Source organism: Rattus norvegicus, chromosome 3 (assembly GCF_021556685.1).
Source record: "Rattus norvegicus strain SHRSP/BbbUtx chromosome 3, alternate assembly SHRSP_T2T, whole genome shotgun sequence".
In the NCBI taxonomy this organism is placed as follows: domain Eukaryota; kingdom Metazoa; phylum Chordata; class Mammalia; order Rodentia; family Muridae; genus Rattus; species Rattus norvegicus.
The window spans coordinates 61075223-61098930 of record NC_141536.1 but is presented as its reverse complement, the minus strand read 5'-3'; the positions used below and the strand labels follow the sequence as shown (position 1 = coordinate 61098930).

General features: G+C 42.6%; 1 protein-coding gene across 2 annotated transcripts in view; it reads left to right on the top strand.

Moving 5' to 3' along the window:
- Ttn (titin) overlaps positions 1-23708 on the top strand; it is a 272327-nt gene that overhangs the window by 7425 nt on the left and 241194 nt on the right. Inside the window, exons 6-27 of one of the 2 annotated variants that reach the window (XM_087654755.1) lie at positions 44-285; positions 5671-6001; positions 6340-6492; positions 7132-7269; positions 8428-8559; positions 10113-10247; positions 10782-10919; positions 11392-11529; positions 14675-14968; positions 15054-15176; positions 16516-16803; positions 16970-17035; positions 17649-17907; positions 18116-18176; positions 18293-18508; positions 19626-19768; positions 20616-20821; positions 21336-21569; positions 21685-21929; positions 22774-23057; positions 23191-23355; positions 23456-23624. In XM_087654755.1, the coding sequence (XP_087510881.1) occupies positions 44-285; positions 5671-6001; positions 6340-6492; positions 7132-7269; positions 8428-8559; positions 10113-10247; positions 10782-10919; positions 11392-11529; positions 14675-14968; positions 15054-15176; positions 16516-16803; positions 16970-17035; positions 17649-17907; positions 18116-18176; positions 18293-18508; positions 19626-19768; positions 20616-20821; positions 21336-21569; positions 21685-21929; positions 22774-23057; positions 23191-23355; positions 23456-23624 (4160 nt within the window). 2 annotated transcript variants of the gene reach the window in all.

The following is a 23708-nucleotide window of genomic DNA, read 5'->3' as shown; positions in this document are numbered from 1 at the left end:
GGCTTTTCCCACTCACCATGGCCTCTGCTTTCATGTGTTTTAGAAGATTGAAGCCCACTTTGATGCCAGATCAATTGCAACAGTTGAGATGGTCATAGATGGCGCCACTGGACAGCTGCCGCATAAAACACCTCCCAGGATACCTCCCAAGCCCAAATCCAGGTCTCCAACACCACCTTCCATTGCCGCCAAAGCACAGCTGGCCCGGCAACAGTCCCCATCACCCATAAGACACTCCCCCTCCCCGGTCAGACACGTGCGGGCACCGACCCCATCTCCAGTCAGGTAAGCCTTCCCTCAAGAGACTGTGTTGTTTGTGCATTTTTACAATTAAGGGTTAAGCAGTCAGAAGCATGTGAAGGAAAGAGACCAAGAAATCCTCAGATGTGAGCTTTACAATCCTCACTTTCTGTGGACGTTTACAAGCTCTGGTTCTGAATTTGTATTTGCAGTCCATTCGACAGATACACATTTGGAACCAAAATGTGACAAGGCAAGTAGGGGTAATGGTTACACAGAATTTAGAGTTAAATCCCCCTGACTGCTTGCATATAGTTTGACTTGAGGTGCGAGTTTTAATAATAGCATAATCACTATGACATGTGGTCTGTCACCTCAGTGATAAGTTCCTTATGTGTGTTATCTCATTAAATATTTTCAACCCCTGGAAAAAAAGGTGATTCCCCAATATTCTTGGTAAGAAACCAGAGCTAAAGAGGGTAGGGGCTTTCCCAAGGTCTTAGTTATGTCCTCCGTAAAAGAAAGGGAGGCACAGCCAGACTGGTTTGGAGTGTTTTGGAAGAAATCAATGCGCTCATCAGGTGAATTTATCCCTAGGAAATAGGAAACCTTTATCCAAAACGCTCACACTCTCAAATAGTAAGCAAAAATGCTCCAAATATTTTCCATATGTTTATGTTATTTTCCCCAAGAAGAAAAGTAAATTTCTACCCTTAGCTAAAATGTAGGTATTTTCCAGGGTGAGCCTATATCATCAGCGCTCGGAAATTATACAATCATATACAAATCACTCACAGCAACCGAAACTTTGGGATTTAGTCTATAATGAGGCTTTTAACATGATGAGCTCTACAAAATTTGAACATACACACAAAAAGTCTATTTTAATCAATTCAAATGAACTTTTAAAATGACATAGATCAAGTTCTCTTGCTAAGAAAGCTAAAGCGCCAAAATGAGATTGTTGGCCTAAAAAAGAAAAAAAAATCCAAATTCACTGTAAAGTCGCTGTGATCAAAATAATATGGTGGGCGTAGGGTTGGCCTAGAGGAAGGTTGCTCATCTGGCACAGGTAAGATCCCGTATTGATGCCCACCTGTGTAAAAAGGAGAGTGACAGACAGCACATTAAGGACACAGACTAGAGAGCACAGATGTAGATGTAAGCATATAGGGAATTTGTTTTTTAATCAAGGGGAAGGGATTTTACTTCACAAATAAGACTGGCCTAATTAGGTGTCTGTTGGGAAGAAGGCCAACCTGGGCTTCAACCTCAGACGGAGTGCCAAGTAAATGGCATCTTGATTAAGGTTAAAAAACTAAAGGGAGTCCAGCAGGATGTTTTGGGGGCAGTGGCACTCACCACCAACCTGAAATCAATCCTTGGGATCTCACTGGTGTACAGAAAGAGCTGACCCCAGAAGCTGCTCACTAACTCCACATACCCACACACACACTCACTTAGACACACACTCACATGGACACACACTCACATGGACACCCATTTCACATGGACACGCACACAGACACACAGACAGACATACATGCACACGAATGAATGAATTAAGCACGAACTAAAAATGAAAAGGATAGAAGAAATGTTTATGGGGGAGAGCTTTTAAAATTAGGTTTGCAGATCCACAACCAAACTTAGGACATCTCTATCTCTATGGCGAAATGCAAGGTCATTGTTTGACTAAATAGTACATTTATGTGTGTGTGTGTGGGGAAGCCATGCTCTTTTCTGAGGATGAGTCATTGTTGCTAACTGCTCACAAAGGACACCAACTAGCTACAATGTGAACAATGTCAGACCAGAAACAGTTTGCAGTCTTCATGCAGGAACAAGACCTTGTAAGCCATCTAAACACAGGCAGTTCTAGAGGAGAGTTAAGATATAGCTATCCCGGCTCGAGACCCCATATGAACAACAGTGCCAAGCAACCAGAGCTTCCAGGGACTAAGCCACTACCTAAAGACTATACATGGACTGACCCTGGACTCTGACCTCATAGGTAGTAATGAATAGCCTAGTAAGAGCACCAGTGGAAGGGGAAGCCCTGGGTCCTGCTAAGACTGAACCCCCAGTGAACGTGATTGTTGGGGGGAGGGCAGTAATGGGGGGAGGATGGGGAGGGGAAGCCCATATAGAAGGGGAGGAGGAAAGGTTAGGGGGGTGTTGGCCCGGAAACTGGAAAGGGGAATAATAATCAAAATGTAAATAAGAAATACTCAAGTCAATAAAGATAAAAAAAAAAAAAAAAAGAAGATATAGCTATCTCCTGAGAGGCTGTGCCAGAGCATGACAATACAGAGGCAAATGCTAGCAGCCAACCATTGAATTGAGAATGGGGACCACATGGGAGGAGTTAGAGAAAGGACTGAAGGAGCTGAAGAGGTTTGCAACCCCAATACCAACCAACCAGACCTCCCAGGGACTAAAGCACCATCCAGAGAGTACACATGAACAGACCCATGGCTCCAGCTGCATATGTAGCAGAGGATGGCCTTGTTGGGCACCAATGGGAGGAGAAGCCCTTGCTCCTGCCAAGGCTGGACCCCCTGCCCAGTGCAGGGGAATTTCAGGGTGGGGAGGCAGGAAGGGGCAGGTGGTTGTGAGGGAACACCTTCATAGAAGAAGGGGGAGGGGAGATGGGGTAGGGGACTTGTGGACAGGAAACTGGGAAAGGAGATAACATTTAAAATGTAAATAAAAAAATCCAAAAAAAAAAAAAAGAAAGAAAGAAAGAAAGAGAGAGAGAGAGAGAGAGAGAGAGAGAGAGAGAGAGAGAAAAGAAAAAACAGAACAGAACATAGGGACTACCAGATATATTTAGGAATTCGACCAACTAATTTCTAATGAAAAAAACCAATCATACAGAACAAATTTTAAAATGTGGGGAATGATATAAATGCTCAAATAACATATTATAACATGTTAAGTATCTTCTAATTTTTATTTTGGTCACTTAAAAATGATTGAAGGTATTTGGGCAGAACTAACATGAAATCTTAACCAAAAAGCTCAGTTTTACAAAGATACCTATCATTTTTTTTTTAAAAAAAAATGTGTTTACTCTCAGGCTGTCTACTGGTTGTATACCATGAAATCGCTCACAACACATGCCAAATGTAATCTCTGAGAGATAACAGCTTTTCTGTATTTTATACTCAAGCCTGAGGGTCACTTAGAATTACAGATGCCTGACCCCCATGGAGCACAGTGGTCATCTTAGCCTTCTGAGAGTCTATTAGTAGGGATCCAGTTACTTAGTCTGCAAATTTTGCTTTAAAATAATTACAAAATATAAATGCCAGCTTCTGAAGAAAATAATGGTTATCCCAGATAGACTCCTTCCTAAAATGTTCCATGGCTTAATTTTGATTCTTTTTGTAGATAAAGCAAGCATATTTCACTGGACGAGGTGCATTGTGGCTAGCTGTGACCCAGTGATTATTTTTTTTTTTATTGTAAGTGCAAAAATAAGCACTTTCCGGTAATGGCTCAAATTACATTGATTTTCACAGTCATGGGCTTCCCTGAAGCCTGCTGTTAATCAGTCACGTAATGCTAATCATGTCGCAAGCTCTTTCTGAATTAAACCCACTTAGCAAGGAGCAGCAAGAACAAAGCAAGTCCAAACCCAAGCTCCTGTCTCTCTGCCTTTCTTCAATTGGCGTGGACTCCCTACCATTCTAACCTGGTCTTTGTTAGATCTCCAGGGCAATTTCTTTTCACGATAGAGACACATTCGTTAGCCCACCCTTACGCTTGACTACTGTTTCTTACCTAAAATGTAAATTGCCCCCCCCAGCACAGATAGCCTTTTATAAGAAAATGATTAAATGTTTCTTCATGAAACAGGTTGATGTAATATTCTGCCAAGTTCTCTTGTATTTTAGAGAAAATATTACTGGACCTTCAGCTTAATTGGGGCAATTGTTTTATTTATGATTGATGTAGACTACATACCCTATGCAAATACCAGAATACATTGATAAACATGGCCTCGTGTGAAGAATTTGTAAAGCAACACTGCCACCAAGAGGTAGAAGAGGAAAACAAATTAATTGAAAATTAATTTTGAAAACTGTGTTCAGATAGTTGATCTGTACTTAGAATGATGGCTGACAATAACAATGTGGCTTTTGGGCTACCACTGTCAGGATTCAATGCCCACAGCCGTTGACAGGTCCTATTTGCACTTTGCATACACACACGAAAGGCAACCACGAAAGTATTTTGGAAGAAGATACTTTATCAATTTAATGAAAAGGCTTCGAAGTAGCCGACTGACCAGATAGTTCTAATATCATATAAAGGGAATTCTCAGTGTAAGAAGTTGATGATGGGGAGGATAGAAATAAACCTAGAGGAATTAAAAAGGGTTAACCATGGGTACTTTGGGCTAGAACAGCAGTCCCCTGCTGCAGAGCTCAGCCAGTTCCCAAAACAATTCTGCAAAGCTCAGCAAGAAAGCTTCCGCCTGACCTGGGAATTCACAAGACACTGAAGTGGTTTCGACTGTGGAGAGATAAGGGGAAAAGGGACAAGGGGGGCGGGAAGGACAAAGGGAGGAGGAAATGTGGGTTATTTTTAGTCTAGAGTGGCACAAGCACTTAGTTACTAAAACCATGTGACACCCATCAAATGCTCTCCCATCCCCAACTGGAGCTGGGAACACACTGTCCTTTCTATGGTGGTCGGTTTTTTTTTTTTAAAGCTTATTAAAAATATTTAATGACTGATATGAGGAACTAATTACACAGGACGTCCTTCATTTACATATATTTCAATGTGCATGCCCAGGCTACTAGCCAACATGGTCCCTACTCTTATTTTTTTTTATTGGATTTTTTTATTTACATTTCAAATGTTGTTCCCTTTCCCGGTTTCCCGGCCATAGGCCATAAGCCCCTCTCCCATCCCCCTCCCATTCTTCTATGAGGGTGTTTCCCCTCCCCAACCACCCCCCTTCTATTCTCCCTTGACATTCTCCTGCACTGGGGGTGGGGCCAGCCTTGACAGGACCAAGGGCTTCTCCTCCCATTGGTGCCCAACAAGGACATCCTCTGCTACATATGCAGCTGGAGTCATGGGTCTGTCTATGGTGGTGTTTTAAGGAAGCTCCTTTAACTCTCTGTTTTCCCCCTCGGTGCCAGAAGGTGAGGTGAGACACACAAATCTTTAGCTTACTTAGAATTCAGTCACATTCCCTTCCAGGGTGACGACAGATAACCGTGGGGTTTATTCGGATTTAAAACAAACTGCTCTCAGGTGCATTATGTCCCCTCCAGATAGGTTATGGAAACTCACATTTTAACACCCCGCCTTAGAGCACTGTCAAATTCCCGTTCTATCATCTAAACCTCACCATGCCTGCTGGCGTGCCTTGCCCTCATGCTCTGACCTCTGCCCTTGGGTTTCCAGGTCTGTGTCTCCAGCAGGGAGGATCTCCACTTCCCCCATCAGATCTGTTAAGTCACCACTGCTCATCCGCAAGACTCAGACCACCACCGTGGCCACAGGCCCCGAGGTGCCTCCCCCTTGGAAGCAAGAGGGCTACGTGGCCTCCTCCACCGAGGCTGAGATGAGAGAGACGACGATGACAAGCTCTACCCAGATCAGAAGAGAAGAGAGGTGGGAAGGGAGATACGGTGTCCAGGAGCAAGTGACCATCAGTGGAGCTGCGGGCGCTGCGGCCAGTGTGTCAGCCAGGTCGTCATTCACGGCAGAAGCCGTCACTACTGGGGCTAAGGAGGTACAGTCAGAACCCTTTCCTTTCTTCATTTCATCTTTGGTTCCTCTGAGCCAGTTTCAGGCATGGGGTAGCCTGCACAGGTTAGAGAGGCGATACATGGGGGGGGGGGGGCAAATCTATAATCAATATGGTGTCCTTTATCGAGGCATCTTTCATCTAGTCAAAGACTAATCTGGGAGGCTGTCGTAAAGTATGAATTTTAATGATGGCAGACCTTGTTTTCCTGGGCAAAATGGGTAATTACGAATGCACAAATTTTGCTCTTCTTGGTAGTTGAGGTTTTGGAACTTTTCTACAAGTTAAAGTTGTTTTTGAAAGCACTGTACTTGTCGATACAGGTGAAACAGGAGACAGACAAGAGCGCAGCTGTCGCGACTGTCGTTGCTGCTGTTGATATGGCCAGAGTGAGAGAACCAGTTATCAGTGCTGTAGAACAAACTGCTCAGAGGACAACCACGACTGCTGTGCACGTACAACCTGCTCAAAAACAGGTAATCGCAAGGCCACCAGGGGGTGCTGGAACGCCCCTGGCTCAACTCCTGCTTCCAGTAATTGGACATTCAAATCCCCTGCTGAACCAAACAGTGCTGAAGGCAGGAGGCCACCCAGTGTGGCCCAGGCTTTTAGAGCTTCCTGAGGAAGAAGGTGGCTAGAAATATCAAATGTGTTTAAGCTGTAAATATCACAGGAGCAGACCAGGTCAGAAGAAATACCTGGGCTACGTGAGGCGAGCAAAAGTTAACTATGTTTTCGAGGCATCCAGGGACTGCGGGAGCCTGGCAGACAAGGAAGAAAAGGCCGCTCAAAGTCTGAGGGCGGTTCCCACCACAGCTAGCTATGGAGACTACTATCTCATGGCAGGCGTTAGGTTCCTCTAAGCTTCCCGGAAGGACCATGGCTTTTACTTTCCTCAAAACAAATGTGACATTTTGATTCACGGCTGCAAAGCAATGTGAATGCAAGGTCACCGGCCTCCTGGTATTTAAGTAGACTCTGTTATAATCTAAAAGCTCTTGCACTCTCCTCCCTGTCCTGTGGGTTAATTGTTACACCTTGGTCCTGATGTAGCATCATACGTTTCTGAGTGGCCTGTACTGAAATGATTCCTTTCTTTTGTTAATTGAAACCAGATGAGAAAAGAGGCGGAGAAGACCGCAGTAACCAAGGTCGTAGTTGCTGCAGATAAAGCCAAGGAACAGGAACTAAGATTACGAACCAGAGAAGAGATTATCACAAAGCAAGAGCAGACGCACATTGCTCATGAGCAGGTGGGAATGATGTTTGGTTTGCGAATGCACCGGTGCGTGGGTTAATTCCAGGGCCACGCATCCAGTTTCACACAGTCATGTGTGTCAATGTCTACTCCTGAGCACTTGATACCCATGTCCCTTAGAGTCACTGAGTATTCATACTGGAAATAAAATGAGGATTTATCTCATCTAACTTCTTTTTTTAAATCCCTTACACTGATTATCGGTTAATTATACGGCTGTGGATAGGGAACAGGCAGAGTTAAAATGGGGGAAGGCAGAGCAGGTGCTGTGGGTGTAAGAATGTAAGGGAAAACCAAATGTGTTACCTTAAAATCTTGGCGCTGCTTTCTGACCCTGTGGACATTAGCACGTGGGTTTCATATAGGATGTGTAGCGTATACCCCTAAGTGTAGTAGGACGAAGAGTGGGTGATTGGATTAAAAGCATTTGGGGATAGATGGGAGAAGGCCTGTTGGTCCTGGGAGCCAATCGTCTGTAGGATAATTTGAGCAGAACAATTTTCAAGTCCCTTTCTACCCTGTGGTCCTGAGGTTCAGTGATGAGACACCTGGGCATGGGAAGGACTCGCTCCTCAGACATCAAATGGAGGCAGAGCATCCTTCTGTGGCTCGGGCTTTGAACAATGCTTTTACTAAGATAGATGCCAAAACTGCCTTCCCATTGTGCGTCTCAATTTTAGACAAGCCTTGATATTCAAAACCATTATCATATATAGGAAAAAAACCGACAAAATAGAGTAGGGAGGCAGACTGTAAATTATGCTTGGATTCTCACATTAAAATAAGGGTCCAGGCAAAATTACTTCCATAGTAATATTCTGAGCTGTCAGATTACTTTCAGCAGATGAAATTAACACCTATTTAAATTACCCTATGACCATCCATGGAAGGCACAAATCTTGCTAAGGTAGATTGCAACCATCTGTAAAACCTGCAGTCCTGGACCCAACATCCCATTCCCTCTAAGGAGACTAATTTATGGTTCAGAGAGCTAACGAATGTGTTCATATTAATTGAGATATGAAGATTTAATTAATGATATTGGAAACGGAGTTTCATTCTTTCAGTTTCCTACGTCATTGTGTCTAAGATTGTGGTAGCCCCGTTGTAGATTTGGAAGCAATAAGATTCTGCTTTTAATCGTTGATTGCAGATAAGAAAAGAAACCGAAAAAGCATTTGTGCCAAAGGTAGTGATCTCCGCAACCAAAGCCAAAGAACAAGAAACTAGAATCACTGGAGAAATTACTACTAAACAAGAACAAAAACGAATAACTCAAGAAACAGTAAGTCCAGCTTTGAGTTTTACAAATGGCTCCTCTCCAGCTACCAGCTGTGTGTACATTATACCCAGAGTGTCAGACCAGACTCGCTTGTGTCCCTTTCCCTCCTACTGTTTGCCCGTGTCTAAGGTTAGAACTCTTTTGTGTTCACTGTCCTGTGCCCACGTGAGCAGTTTATGTAAACTCTACTCAAATGGTTTTGGAGGTATATCCTTGAACTGTAGGTCATCACATAATATAAACAGAATGTGCACCTCACTTCTGTCCGCTAGCCACTAGCATATCAGTTTTAAACATGTAACCTGAGTCCTCAGTCACTCAGATTGGGACATTTAGCCATTATGCAGCGGTGAGACACATGCCTGTCTACACTCATCTGCTGACACACATGCACACACCTTAGCCCCAAGCATCTTATCTTAGCAGCAGTGGGCCACTAGAGAAGACAGCATCTGTAATTCCTGGGTGATAAACACTGGAAGAAACATATGGGATATGGGAAGTCACACACACACACACACACACACACACACACACACACACACACACACACATAATTGATGTCACTAAAGTCTACTTTTCTTCCCTCTATCAAACCTTGAAGGGACAGGAATTTTATTTTGAATTCTTTGACCCATGCTCTTCTCGGAGCTCTTGGTTGATCTAAGAGCTACTTTCTTTTGAGAACATTGTACTTGTAAAAGGCTAAGCAGAGTCCCAGGTTTCCCTTACCTTGTCCTTGGGATAAAAGAGACTTCCCATGGCCTGGGAGTCAGGCTAGATGAGATTTGGAACATAGGAATCTCTATGACCACTGTAACATAGCAGACTGATGAGTTCAGTCAACCTCATTTTTCAGTCTTTCCTTATCGGCAGTCGTAGCACAAAGATATCACCTTTTCGGCCCTGGTACAATTTATTAAGCTTGGCAGCAATGTTTATCCCTCAGAAAAGCAATGGCAGGTGGTAAGCGCACACGTAGACCTCTGAAACGGGGATGTGACATTTTCTTTTCTTTTTTCTTTTCTTTTTTTCTTTTTTTGAATTTTCTAGAATCCTTTTATTCATATTCGTCACTTCCCATTCTCATGGTTGCAGTAAACAATGTAATTTAGAATGAGATACGCTTGTGGTAGCCATTGAATTAAACCCTATGCTGCTTTATCTTGGCATCTTGTTTTTAACTTAAGTTTTTTTTTATTGGATATTTTATTTATTTACATTTCAAATGTTATCCCCTTTCCCGGGTTTCCCTTCTGCAAATCCCCTATCCCTTCCCCCCTCCCCCTGCTTCTATGAGGGTGCTCCCCCACCCACCCGCTCCCCCTCCCCACCCTGGCATTCCCCTACACTGGGGCATCATCTTCATAGGACCAAGGGCTTCTCCTCCCATTGATGCCCCTTCAATTCCTTCAGTCCTCCCCTAACTCCTCCACTGGTGTCCCTGTGATCAACCTCATCACTAAGCCTCCAGCACTCTGACTGTGGCCTGGCCATCTTACCATTTCTTATGTGCCCTTTGAAACGCAAATCTTCATTTCATTCCACAACATCAGCTAAGGCAGGAAACTGAGACAATTGCTGCATCCGTGGTGGTTGCCACCGCCAAGTCCACAAAGCTAGAGGCAGCTGTGGGAATTCAAGAGGAAACTGCCATACAACAGGATCAAACTCACCTCACTCATGGACAGGTGATGACTTCCTGGTGGTGTGAAGTGTCACGTGCCTCATGTCACCCGCAGCCATCCACATCATCACGGCTCTGCAGCGTCACTTCTCTCCACAGTCTCATGGCCCCTCACCACCCATCTGGCTTTCACTCTCATTCCTAACTTTCGCCTTTTCTTTAGAATTGCTACTAATAGATTATAATTCCTCTTAATGTCTTTCTGAATACCGAAGGTAGACTCCAGTATTCAAGACAAAATTAGGTAGTGTTAATGGAACTCTGCCTAGATTACAATATGTCGCATGTGACAGAGAGAGGGGATATGTATGTCTCAGTTTTTCTTTTCTAATCCCATTTTTCCTTATAGCTGTACCCATTTTGGCATTTTTGCCAGCAAAATGCTGTGGATAATCAAGACAATCCAATGATGTTTAATTAGCTGTGGATTACAGGGAAAACTCTGCCTCTTTTCCCAGTTAATTTGTTTTTTTTTTAATTAGAGACTCATGAAATTTATTGACATTTTCTTACCTTTCTCTTGAAATCATATAACCAGATAACAAAGGAAACTAGGAAAACAGTGGTACCCAAAGTCATAGTTGCCACGCCCAAGATTAAAGAGCAAGATGTAGTATCAAGAAGTAGAGAAGCCATCACTACCAAAAGAGATCAAGTTCAAATAACTCAGGAAAAGGTGAATTAACGGATGTGAAGAGTTCATCTTTAAGCTAATGTCCAGTAAACCATTAACTATCACACAGTATTATTAATCCATTTCCCTACCAGGTTCATAACAAAATATAGTAAATATGTGACTAAGTACCGCTAGTTTTCCCTTCCCGCTTGGTGTTCACCCACCTGTAACATTTGTAACTCATTTTGCTCAACGCCATTATTTGCATGAACATCAGCATTTTAGTTTAATTTTTAAAAGCCACATAGGAGAGCATCTAGAGGATATTTTGCAACTAACTTTGCTACGTACAGTGATTCTCAGTCATTCTATGCAAGTGTGGCTAAGGGAGTATTTAACCCTGGGTGATTTTTTTTGTCTTCGCATCCTACAAGCAGGGGAATGGAGTATGTGCGTTTGTGGGGGGGAGGGTCATACTCTGTTTGTCTGAAGGCCATACAACTTAAAACTTTGCTTTTACTGTAATGATCAGAAGAGAAAGGAAACCGAAACAACTGCCCTGTCTACAATAGCAGTTGCTACCACTAAAGCCAAAGAACAAGAAACAGTTCTGAGGTCTAGAGAAGCCATGACCACTAGACAAGAACACATCCAAGTTACCCATGGAAAGGTGACTGTGTTATTCCAGTGTGGAATCCACGATAATCTATTAATACCAGATCTCATCTGAAAACCCCCATCATAACACATTAATCCCAAACATCAATCTTCTTGTGTAGGAGATGCTGTTAATCAGATTTATTTTCAGATAATTATACCATATGAAACTAAAAAGTAAAATGATCCATTGTTCTTAACCTAGCAACATATTTTTCTTCCAGTTTTGTTGTTTTCATTTTAATAACCTTTTGTTATTAACATGTAAAAATCCTCCACACATTAATGACTGAAATTGCATGTGGGGTAATTTTAAGAGACTCGACGAGCAATAAAAAAATTGCATATGAGCAGTGAAGGGCCTTACAGCAGTGGTGTGTGTGTGTGTGTGTGTGTGTGTGTGTGTGTGTGTGTGTGTGTGTTGAAGAGTCATGTGTTCAATGCATTATGCTACAATCTAAGGATTTACTTCAATTATATATAATTTTCTTCACATGAAGCTCTATCTTTTTTCCTTCTGTAAGTATTAGAGGTGAGAGAATTATAGTGGTTTCCACAGAAGCTGCACAAGATGCAGTACTGAGGAAATATATATAGAGAGATATCCAACCAGAACTGTTCCACATAAGCTGTGAAAAGGTTACCATATCTAATTGTAGCTACACAAACCTTATGAATTAAAATACCTTCCATAACCATGACTTCCCTCTAAATGAGCTATCTACCAGAGTTTACTCTCCACTGGGAACTGGCCACTAATGTTTTCTTCTTTCTCTCTCTCTCTCTCTCTCTCTCTCTCTCTCTCTCTCTCTTTGCTTTTGCATTGTTTGTATGTGCTTCTGTTTCTTCTCAGTGTTGATTTCTATCACAAGATAGTCAATTTTTTTCCCAAGACAAGATTTAAGATAAGATTTTCAAACCTTTGTCTAAGCCTGATATTTAATGACACATCTGCCTCCTAGAAGTCTCATACGCAGGCAACAGGCTTTACCATGACCCAAATTTCAAGAATTGTGGTTAATTTTCCTTTCTGTCCCTATTAGCATAAATACGTCTGTCTTGTTTTCATTGTTGATTTGTGAGGAATGGAGGCTGAGGAAATCCCCCTCTCTCAGTTAATAATAACCACTTTAAAGTGTGGTGATCCAGACCCCAGAAGGACTAGCCATTAAACAAGAACAAATATATTTGCAGGAGGAGATGAAAGCCCGTGTCGTGGAGGTGAAACACAGATTCATCAGCTCATGTAACGTCTCATCCGTCAGGAACCCATGTGCTCCCTCCCAGTGGTCCCTTTAATTGCTTCACTTGTCAACCAAATGGGAGAGATGATTTGTTTTAGCCTGAGACCTCCAGAGGCAGAGTTAGCATTTCTAGTTATAAAAGACTACACTGCACAACACTTTCCTTAAATTAATTCTCAGCATTTAACTGGTGTAAATTGGGGTCTCCTGATCCAACTTATGCTTATGCTTATCTGGGGTCCAATGGTACAAAGGATACTTAAGTCTACTAAGGAATAGGAAGGGCCACCAAATGCCATGTGCATGTAGATTTTGATCTATCTGAATTCAAGGAAGAGGTATATATTTTCCACAATTTAAAATATGCTAACGTGGTTTAGACTTCGAGGGCATACTTTTAAAATTAGGAGCAATGTTTATTATTGTGCTTGTGCAATTTTTGGTCAACTGAAACCTTGAGTCAGTTTTCTCATCATTAGAATGAACTTAAAACCTCCTCAGATTTCCTATCACAGTCTGCCCAAAAGGTACCAATGAGACAAAATGAGAATTCAGTTTCTCTAGGTAAAGTAATATGCTTGTATTAACTGAAGATGAACACACAGAAACATCTATAGAGTCAACTAGTTGTCCACATGCTTTTATAAAAGAAACCAACAAATAAAAGTAATTGGCAAGCTTGATCTAGATAGCGTGGCTCCTTCCAAAATTCAGTGTGAAGGGAGGATGCTATTTGCAGTCTTTCATGGCAGATTAGATTTTTATACTTCTGAGAAGGAAATTCTCAATAAAACCCATGCTCATTAAAGGCTCAAACCCATCTTCTAAAAGGCCATAGTTATGCCTTAAATATGGTTCCGAGGCTACTCCTTAAAGGGCTTCTTTACTTGAAGCACACGTCAGATGCATATTAAACTGTGCTCAAAGCAGACGTAAAGACTGGGGATTAATAGAAAGGTACAGCTTTCCTTCTGAAGTACACTGGACGGCCCCAGCCACGTGGCCTCTTCAAGTTTTCCCGGAGCTGCACAGAACTAAAATACGCATGCCTCGTCAGCGGCTTCACTCGCCTTGCGAGGAAAACGCCTTTGCGAATTGTGTTCTCGCTCGTGTTAATCAGATTCATAGGAAGGAGGAAATAATATTTGTCTTCGTCTTGGCTTTAACTCCCAGCAAAGATGAAAACAAATTGAACTTCAGTGTGAAAGGTCGTTCTCTTGATTCCAAACGTGATAACGCTTTCCTTTCAATCACAGTGTTTTCCTTCGTGTGCTTTAAGAGAGCTATTTTTTCTAATAGATTGAATGAAGCTATCCCCCCGTGAGCCGTAAGTAAATCCGGGTGCTCGTTCTTTGATCGAGAGCTCTCTTTTTATCTTGCGTTTGCATACAGCCATGTCGCTCTGCAGCAATTGATTTTCCTGGATGTGGGGATGACAGTATTTGAGTAGACTTTTATCTTTGCTGTTGTCATGCCGACACCAGACTAAATGATTGACAAAATAATAGGAATAATCGATGGAGACAGCCTGCTCCAGAGTCCTTATTTCCCAGGTGCTAATTGACTGTCTGCCTAGTCTAGGTAAATTCCTTAAAATACTCAGAACGTCCTTAGGATTTTATATACATATTGTCATATTGTGCTGTCCTGTCTTGCGCGTGTGTGATTGACTGTCTAGTCTCTCGTAGAGAGAGGTAGTCTATCTACGTAGGAGTCTTTACAATATAATAATTAATGAAGCTCAGATTCTTGGAAGAGCTGAGTTATGGTTCTGAGCAATTAACATTGTGATATAACACAAACGTTCTACACTTACCATACCTTTGTGTGTCTGAGTGAGTAGAGGGGCTATTCCAGGAGTCCAAGTGTAGCGTTGACATGATCATCTACTGACTTGGGAAACCTTGTCTCCAGGTGGGCGTTGGGAAAAAGGCAGAAGCCGTGGCAACCGTTGTAGCTGCTGTGGACCAGGCCCGCGTGAGAGAACCCAGAGAGCCCAGGCACGTGGAGGAATCCTATTCTCAGCAGACCACTTTAGAGTATGGCTACAAAGAACACATTTCCGCCACAAAGGTGCCTGAGCAGCCCCAGCGCCCAGCCTCAGAGCCCCACGTTGTCCCTAAAGCAGTCAAGCCTGTTGTGATTCAGGCTCCTTCTGAGACTCATATCAAAGCTACTGACCAAGTGGGAATGCATATATCATCACAGGTAAGTCCTCTGTGTGTGGGGCTGCAGCCACATGCGCTGGGAGCACCTGGTGAGCAGCGATGTCACTGAGCTTCGTTTAATGCAGGTCAAGAAAACTACAGATATCTCAACAGAAAGATTGGTCCATGTGGATAAACGCCCCCGCACAGCAAGCCCTCACTTTACTGTTTCAAAAATTTCCGTACCTAAGACAGAACATGGATATGAGGTAAGATGTAGAGGATAATAATTATATATATACATATATACATATATAATTATATATTATATATATTATATATAATTCTTGCTTGTGATGTAGCTAGAGCACTTTTGTGTAGCCACTTTTAGTCCCTTTTAGATGAGGGACAGGATGTATGGTGGACTTAGATGCTCTGAGCTTTGTCTTCTGACAGAGATCTCCTAGGGAGAAGCCAATACAACGTAGTTGTCTTTCACCCCTGAGGAGATGAAATCCACACAGGTTTCTCTCTCTCTCATTTCAGCTATGGTTCAAATTCAGTTGCTTTGATGGTAACATATTGCTAATCATTTTGTACATGGTCGTGGTTTATGCAGCCTCATATGCTGTGAGACACTTTGAGTAACTTAAATGAATATGTTTTAGTAAGAGAAGACAGCGAGAAGTCGGATATTCACAGGATGGCAAAGTGAGGATGTCTGTTTTCACCTGTCACATAGACTTGTGGCTGTCACTCAAACGTGCAATCACAAAATATACCTAGAGTTGATCAATTAAAAAATAGTTTGAGTTCCCCATTATAATGGTTTTGAGTGCATCGTTCATTACCATCCTATGATAGTTAAATTGTGGAATGACACAGCCCTGCATTAGAGTCCTGCTAAAGCCCGTTTCTTATTAGTTCTGCTGTGTGGAAAAGCACAGGACAGCCCTCTGTCTTAATCACTAGAGTTTGAATTATAATATAAGGACTTGTCCTCTCTGTCCTCAAAGGATCATTAGCAAGGCATAACACCTGTGTTTGGGGACATTCTCAAGTTACTACTGAAACCAAATAACCACACACATACCCCAAAAGAGAGACAAGGAGGAAGCGGTTGAAATACTTCTCTGATGTTTGCTTTCAGAACTCATGTGAACTCATGGCTGACATCCAAGTGTACAACCACAAAGTATCTCTTAGAACTTATCAATATTTTAAATTGTTATCCTGAGTCGTCTCTGGTAGTGCAGGTTCCGAATGCAGTGTTCATCAGAAGTGAGCGAAGACCATTCCTGACCAGGCTCTAGAAGCATCATAAAATAAGGGTTACCTCATGCAAATCTTTAAAGGGACAGTTTTAAAGTTTTCTAACTAGACAGAAGTTACCAATAGCTTTATGAATTGTTTAATCTCTGCCTTTTGAGTAATGAGAGTATTTGGTCATAGAGAAAATAGACCAAAGCCGGCTCTGGTACATGTGTCTGTAAAGCCAGCCCTCGGGGGCAGACAGACTGAGGCTCATTTCTGAGATACCAGTGCTGAGCGTTTCCAAATGGCTTGCCTGACACCTCAGTAATTCCATCTCTTTGCTCCTGCATCCAGGCATCGATAGCTGGTAGTGCTATCGCCACATTACAAAAGGAGTTGTCAACCACGTCTTCTACTCAGAAGATCACCAAATCAGTGAAGGCACCCACCGTGAAGCCCGGAGAGACTAGAGTAAGGGCAGAGCCCACTCCTTCCCCAAAGTTCCCCTTCGCTGACGTGCCGGCGCCAGATACTTACAAGAGTCAAGCTGGCATTGAGGTGAAGAAGGAGGTCGGGGTGAGCATCAGTGGCAGCACTGTTCGTGAGGAGCAGTTTGAATTACTGCGTGGACGTGAAGCCAAGGTGGGTCACTGAGTTATGGTGGTGACTGGCCACAGGGATGCTTGTCCCCCTTTCCTGGGCTCATGCTTCATTTTATCAAGCGTGCTCTGGAAGGTTTTGCAGAAGTAACTTTTATTATGTTGTACGTGCTGATGGTTTGCAAGACTTCCCTTAACTCCTACTGTAGGTAACAGAGACAGCAAGAGTGCCTGCTCCTGCCGAAGTCCCCGTCACTCCACCTACCTTAGTCTCGGTGAGTAGACACACCAAGAGTAGGCAAACCCCTTCAGCATGTGCTAGCAAAGACCAGCTCTCTGCCCTGTTTGGCCAGGAAAGCGGAAGTCCATGCAGCCACCATCATATTGTTGTATACTGGTCCTGATACACATACAGTGTTACATCAGGACCCATGGGGATAGAAAGAGCAGGCACCCTCACTGCCCCCTGCCATGAGCCTTTGATCTGCCATCAGACACCGTTAATAAAACATGACTCTCAGCTCGCTGATGGGCAGAGCATAAACCAATCATCTCTTATTAGGGATCTCTTGGAAGAGCTTTGTTGACTGGTGGTGTTCGCTGCTGTGCCCTTCAGCTCCTCTAGAATTTAAACGTGAGGATAACAGAAGCCTCGTGATGATACGGTGTTCATGTAATTCCACTACAGAGATTGGGACGTGCCTGGCATTGATTTGAAATTGAAAAAATTCCAGTTTCCACATCGGTGCTAAATTGTACTGGAGGCCTCCTTGTAGGGCATTTTGTGCCATTTAAAATATTCAGGCTCCAACCATGTATCTGATCTAATTTGTAGAGGGGATTAATGAATCTGTGCACTGGAGTATTCCCCCTTTCTTCTCTTTTCAGGGCTTGAAAAATGTGACTGTCGTAGAAGGCGAATCTGTCACCTTGGAGTGCCACATCTCTGGATACCCATCCCCCAAAGTGACATGGTACAGAGAAGACTACCAAATCGAGAGTTCCATCGATTTCCAGATAACCTTCCAGAGTGGAATTGCTCGTCTCATGATCCGCGAAGCCTTTGCAGAAGACAGCGGACGGTTCACGTGCAGTGCTGTGAATGAGGCTGGGACCGTCAGCACTTCCTGTTATCTTGCTGTGCAAGGTCAGTGGCTTCTCCTCCTCGATCCTCACTTCTGCCTGGGTCACCTTTTCCAGCAGCTACACACTTCTGTAGCAGTTTCTGTGCACATCAGAATAGAATGTGTGGATGTTACAAAACAGATGACAGGGTGCACTAACTCCCCACCCTACCTGTGGTCACTAAGGGGGCAGATGGCATGCTCACTTCAGTGCCACCTTCTCTCTTCTAGTGTCAGAAGAGTTTGACAAGGAAACAACTCTGACTGAGAAATTTACCACAGAAGAGAAACGGTAAGCCTCTCTTTCGCCAGCTTAGTTGCTGCTTTTGCATGGTTTTGACGTTTCTTTCCTGTAGTTAGTGGTCCGTTGCTGCCCTGCAGCTAACAGAAACAACATTCTCTCTCCAGCTTCGTGGAGTCAAGAGATGTAGTAATGACTGACACCAGCATCACAGAGGAGCAGGCAGGGCCTGGAGAGCCTGCCGCACCTTTCTTCATTTCAAAGCCGGTGGTCCAGAAACTGGTGGAAGGTGGGAGTGTTGTGTTTGAATGCCAGATCGGTGGCAACCCAAAACCCCACGTCTACTGGAAAAAATCTGGTGTTCCTCTTACCACTGGATACAGGTACTTTGATGCTTGGATAATAGAATATGTGTGTATATATAGATATATAACTATATAGATCTTCTAAAGAGTATGTAGATATGGAGATATCTGGAAGAGAAGTAGAACTCGCATTTCCCATCAATACCTGAATGTAGATTATCTCATAATGAAGCCTGATTAGTTATTCTGAGGTGCTTTATATTCCTAGAGAGTTTAGAGGGTTATTTTTATGGTACAAGAGATTGACATAAGGCATCTTACATGCTTGACAAGCACTCTACCATGAAACTATATTCCCAGCCTTTCATACAGAGTTTTCTCAAGAAATAAAACTGAGGGGCTAGGGGAGACATAGTTTACAATCCCAGCTCAATTAATTGACAGTGTCGTAAAATGGTATATTTTACATACCCAATTCCAGAAAATATTTGAGAGAACGTACAACAAATTCACACTAAAATTAAGTTGCTAGACAATAAAATAGAGTTTATGTAATGGAGAAAGCTAGTGAGTTATGTATGTGTATTAACACACATTTACACATGCATATATAAAACATATAACACATGCATGTATTAACACACATTTTCAATGGAATGAAAGGACAATGTGAACACATAGGTGTAGTTTCTTATGAATTGAAACTATGGTGTACCAGGGTCTAACTACTGAGGTATTTAGAATTTATAGTTTGATTATTCATTTTAACCTTTAAGTGATATAACTAGCAAGTAGGAAGTTCCAACCATTTAGATGACCACATCACTGTCAGCATAAGTGCGGACGCATTATGTGGTGTTGTATTCTGGTTTGTTTTGTCATGATGCTTTTCCTTATGTTGCCCAGATGGGCCTGGACTTCTGAAATCAAGCAACCTTTGTACCTCAGCCTGCCATGTTTCTGGGACTATAGTAGCCTGAATAATGTTTGAAATAAAGACATTGGGCTGCTGTCCCTCTATATACATCGCATGCCTTTTCTCGGTTTTCTAAAGTTTATGAAACTTGGCAGAGCTTAGACACGGGCCTTAGTCACTGACTTCTGTACCACAGAAACAGTTAGACGTAAACTCGGCTCTTTTACTCTAAGAAGGGCCGCTCATGACTGATATGTTCATTGATCCATTCCCACAAAGATACAAAGTGAGCTATAACAAGCAAACTGGGGAGTGCAGACTGGTGATCTCTATGACGTTCGCTGATGATGCTGGAGAATATACTATTGTCATCCGAAATAAGCATGGGGAGACTTCCGCGTCTGCCTCCTTACTCGAGGAAGGTAAGTAAGGGCAGTGCTGAGTGGTCCCTAGGAGAGAGGCTGTGTGTTGGCAGAAAGACACGTGGCAGTTTCCTGTTTGCACCCATTCCTTTCAGCCCCCCGGTTATGTACACAAGGCTAGAGTACTTCGTGTTTGGTGAAGGACACTCTGTTATGTTCCCTGGAAGATGCAGGGACCCTGCCCCCGGATGCCTTGCAGGTCCAGGCAGCTAGCGTGCTGGGCACGGAGGATAGTGGCAGACTGGAGAATGTGCTCCTTGCCTCCGGAGAGCAAAGGCACCTCACTTCCCGATTAGTGTTGCCTGGCAAATACCAAGCTTAGTAGGATCTTCCAGTAAAAGCTGAAAGTCAGGATGTATCAGTGTCCATGATTGAAAGAAGAAACAGTGGTAGTGTTCATGCCAAACAAAATGTGTTCTTGAGCCACCGTTGGTCTCTGCTGGCTTTTCATATTTGCAGAAGGCCATCCCGTAATCGGTCTCACCTGCTCCAGACCCCTCAGAGGAAGTTATCTTTTTTAATCCTCATTTAGCAATTAATGCACAGAAACCTCCAGAAGCTAAATGAATTATTAATAGCTCCATAGAGAATGAGGAAGACCTATGTCTGGGGGTCCCAAAGGGCTGACTTGCTATCGACTTCTGTGCAAAATAGTTTTACTTGTTAATGTGTATTACCTTTGAGATAAAAATCTAATAAACATTTATGGAACAGTTGTTGGTAATAAAAATTTGGAAAATTTGGCCTTGGTTCATTTATCTTAGACATAGTTTGCCTGATTGGATATCGGTATGGATGCTTTCAGGTAAGAGCACCAAGTGTTGACTTACATGTTCTTGTCCCTCAGCCGATTATGAGGCATTGATAAAGTCCCAGCAAGAAACGCTTTACCAGACACAAATGAGCACGTTTATTCAAGAACCCAAAGTGGGAGAAATAGCGCCTGGATTTGCATATTCTGAATATGAAAAGGAGTATGAAAAGGAACAGGCCCTAATTAGGAAGAAAATGGCCAAAGATACTGTGATGGTCAGGACTTTTGTTGAAGACCAAGTGAGTATGGCAACAATGACTAAACCAACCATTTCATGAATCGCATTTTCTCCCATAATTCCCCAGTTTTAATATAACCACCCTCTGCCATTTGTAGGTCACATTCACTGCTAACAAGTTTTTTTGATTTTCATAATATGTTGCACTGGGTATTTCAGGCTTGGGAGGGTGTATGTGGAAAATATGACTTTAGAAACAGGGATTACAAATTCAGAAAAAAAAAAAAAACTCCAAATATTACCGTAACCAACTCTACAATGCCATGTTCTCTCTATCTCTATAACAAATACCCACGAATAGCCCAGACTCTGGGAATACTGTTTTATATAACATGCCGCCACATCCACTGACGCCTTCTACGCAGAATAAAATTAAACCAAATAAGGAAACCTAGATTCCCCACACAGTTAAAACTGTCAATAAGTCTTTAACACTGAACCTAGTATGTGTCTTTAAAGCAGTTCTATCACGAGGAGGTAACCTTTCATTAAGCTGCCACCTTTTTACCTCATAGGAATTCCATATCTCTTCGTTTGAAGAGAGGCTTATTAAAGAAATTGAATATAGAATTATAAAGACGACTCTGGAGGAGCTTCTTGAGGAGGATGGAGAAGAAAGGATGGCCGTTGACATTTCTGAATCTGAAGCTGTCGAATCAGGATTCGATATAAGAATAAAAAACTATAGAATTCTTGAGGGGATGGGAGTCACTTTTCATTGCAAGATGTCTGGATATCCGTTACCCAAGGTAACATAAAAATATTTACGGAAGGAAGCCTTCGTGCTGCGGTAAAGCTACAAACGAGTTATAATTCCAACTGCTCAGTTCTAGTCGGTTCTCACGTACATGATTCTCTCTGCAGATTGCGTGGTATAAAGACGGCAAGCGCATCAGACGCGGGGAGAGATATCAAATGGACTTTCTGCAGGATGGCAGAGCCAGCCTGCGCATACCCGTTGTCCTTCCAGAGGACGAGGGCATCTATACCGCGTTTGCCAGCAATATCAAAGGAAATGCAATTTGCTCAGGGAAACTCTATGTGGAGCCTGCTGCACCGTTTAGTGCTCCAACTTACATGCCCACCCCAGAGGCAGTGAGCAGAATCAGGTGAGACCTGAACTCAGAGTCGAGTGGTGTTGTGCTTTAAACACCAAACATCCCAGGAGCAAATTACTACCTTATGAAAAACAAGTACCGAAATAGCGCAAAAGCTGAGCACTGGCAATGCAGACAACTGCCAAGGGATTTTTCTCTCCTGCTCTTCGATGAACAAAGGGATTTTAATCAGTATAGCAAACCGTTTTCCTATGTATCCAACAGAACACTAGCACCCGTTCATTTAATGTGTGGTCTTAATGAACGATTCCCTGGGTTTATATAGCAACCCTGCCATGGAGTGGGTGTTGCTGCTATTTTGGAAATGGGAACACTGAGATCCCATGAGGCTGTGGAAATTCATCTAATTCACCCAGACTGATAGTCACATTATAAATGCTAGCCAGTCTGAATGCAGAATTAGCACAGTTTTGCATTTTTGTTAGCAAATATAATTTCTACCTTTTCCTCCTCTTAGATAAAATAATATCTTTCCTATATTTGTTTATTTGGTTTAACCAATAAACACTTATTAACGTAGTTTAGTAATCGAACCAAGAGCATAGGATGACTAATTTAGATAAAGGCCAACTAGAAAGAAGGTATTATGAGCTGCCTAAAATTTTGAGTCTGGGTACCTGTATGTGTTGAATGATCAGGTTTCAATATAAGCAAAATACAGTGTTGTGGAATATAGTAATATATTATTCTTGTGCGCTCAATGAGTTCGAGGTCATTCTAGACCACGCAGAAGCAAATTCTAAGATAGCAGTAACAATTAAGACAGAAAGGGCTTTGTTCCTGTGTTGTTTTCTACATGGCTTATGAAAAATTGCCGTTTACTTTTGATTTCCAGGTCTGTCTCTCCACGTTCAGTGAGCAGGTCACCTATCCGCATATCTCCTGCGATGTCCCCTGCACGGATGTCCCCTGCAAGAATGTCCCCCGCACGGATGTCCCCTGCACGGATGTCCCCTGGACGCAGGCTGGAGGAAACAGATGAATCTCAACTGGAGAGACTCTATAAGCCAGTCTTTGTATTAAAACCTGCTTCTTTCAAATGTTTAGAAGGACAGACTGCCAGATTTGACTTAAAGGTTGTGGGGAGACCCATGCCAGAGACGTTCTGGTTTCACAATGGTAAGCATGGGACAGCTTTGCTCGTGAGTCACTGGAATAAGCTTATATGTGTATATCCAACAATGAAGAAAAAACCTGACCTTTACACTGTGTTTTTGTTTTTGTTTTTGTTTTTGCTTTTATGTAAAACCAGGACAGCAAATTGTCAATGATTATACACATAAAGTCGTCATTAAAGAAGATGGAACTCAGTCACTGATCATTGTCCCTGCGTTGCCCAGTGACTCAGGAGAATGGACCGTAGTGGCCCAAAACAGAGCAGGAAAATCCACAATATCTGTGACTTTAACTGTGGAAGGTAAAACAAGAGTTGTATTAAAATGAAAACATGCTATTTTATCAGTCATAAACAGGTATTCCAACCCGAACTGCTCTAAACCGCGACCTTTCTCTTTCAGCTGTGGAGCACCAGATCAAGCCAGCATTTGTGGAAAAACTGAAAAATGTCAACATAAAGGAAGGTTCCAGGCTTGAAATGAAAGTCAGAGCTACAGGCAACCCCAATCCTGACATTGTGTGGCTGAAAAACAGTGACATCATTGTACCTCATAAATACCCAAGGATCAGGCATGTTTGAAAAGATAATTAAATTAAACTCCTTATACAAACCTAATAGTCAAATAAGCAGAAAGTGCTACCACTTTATTGATG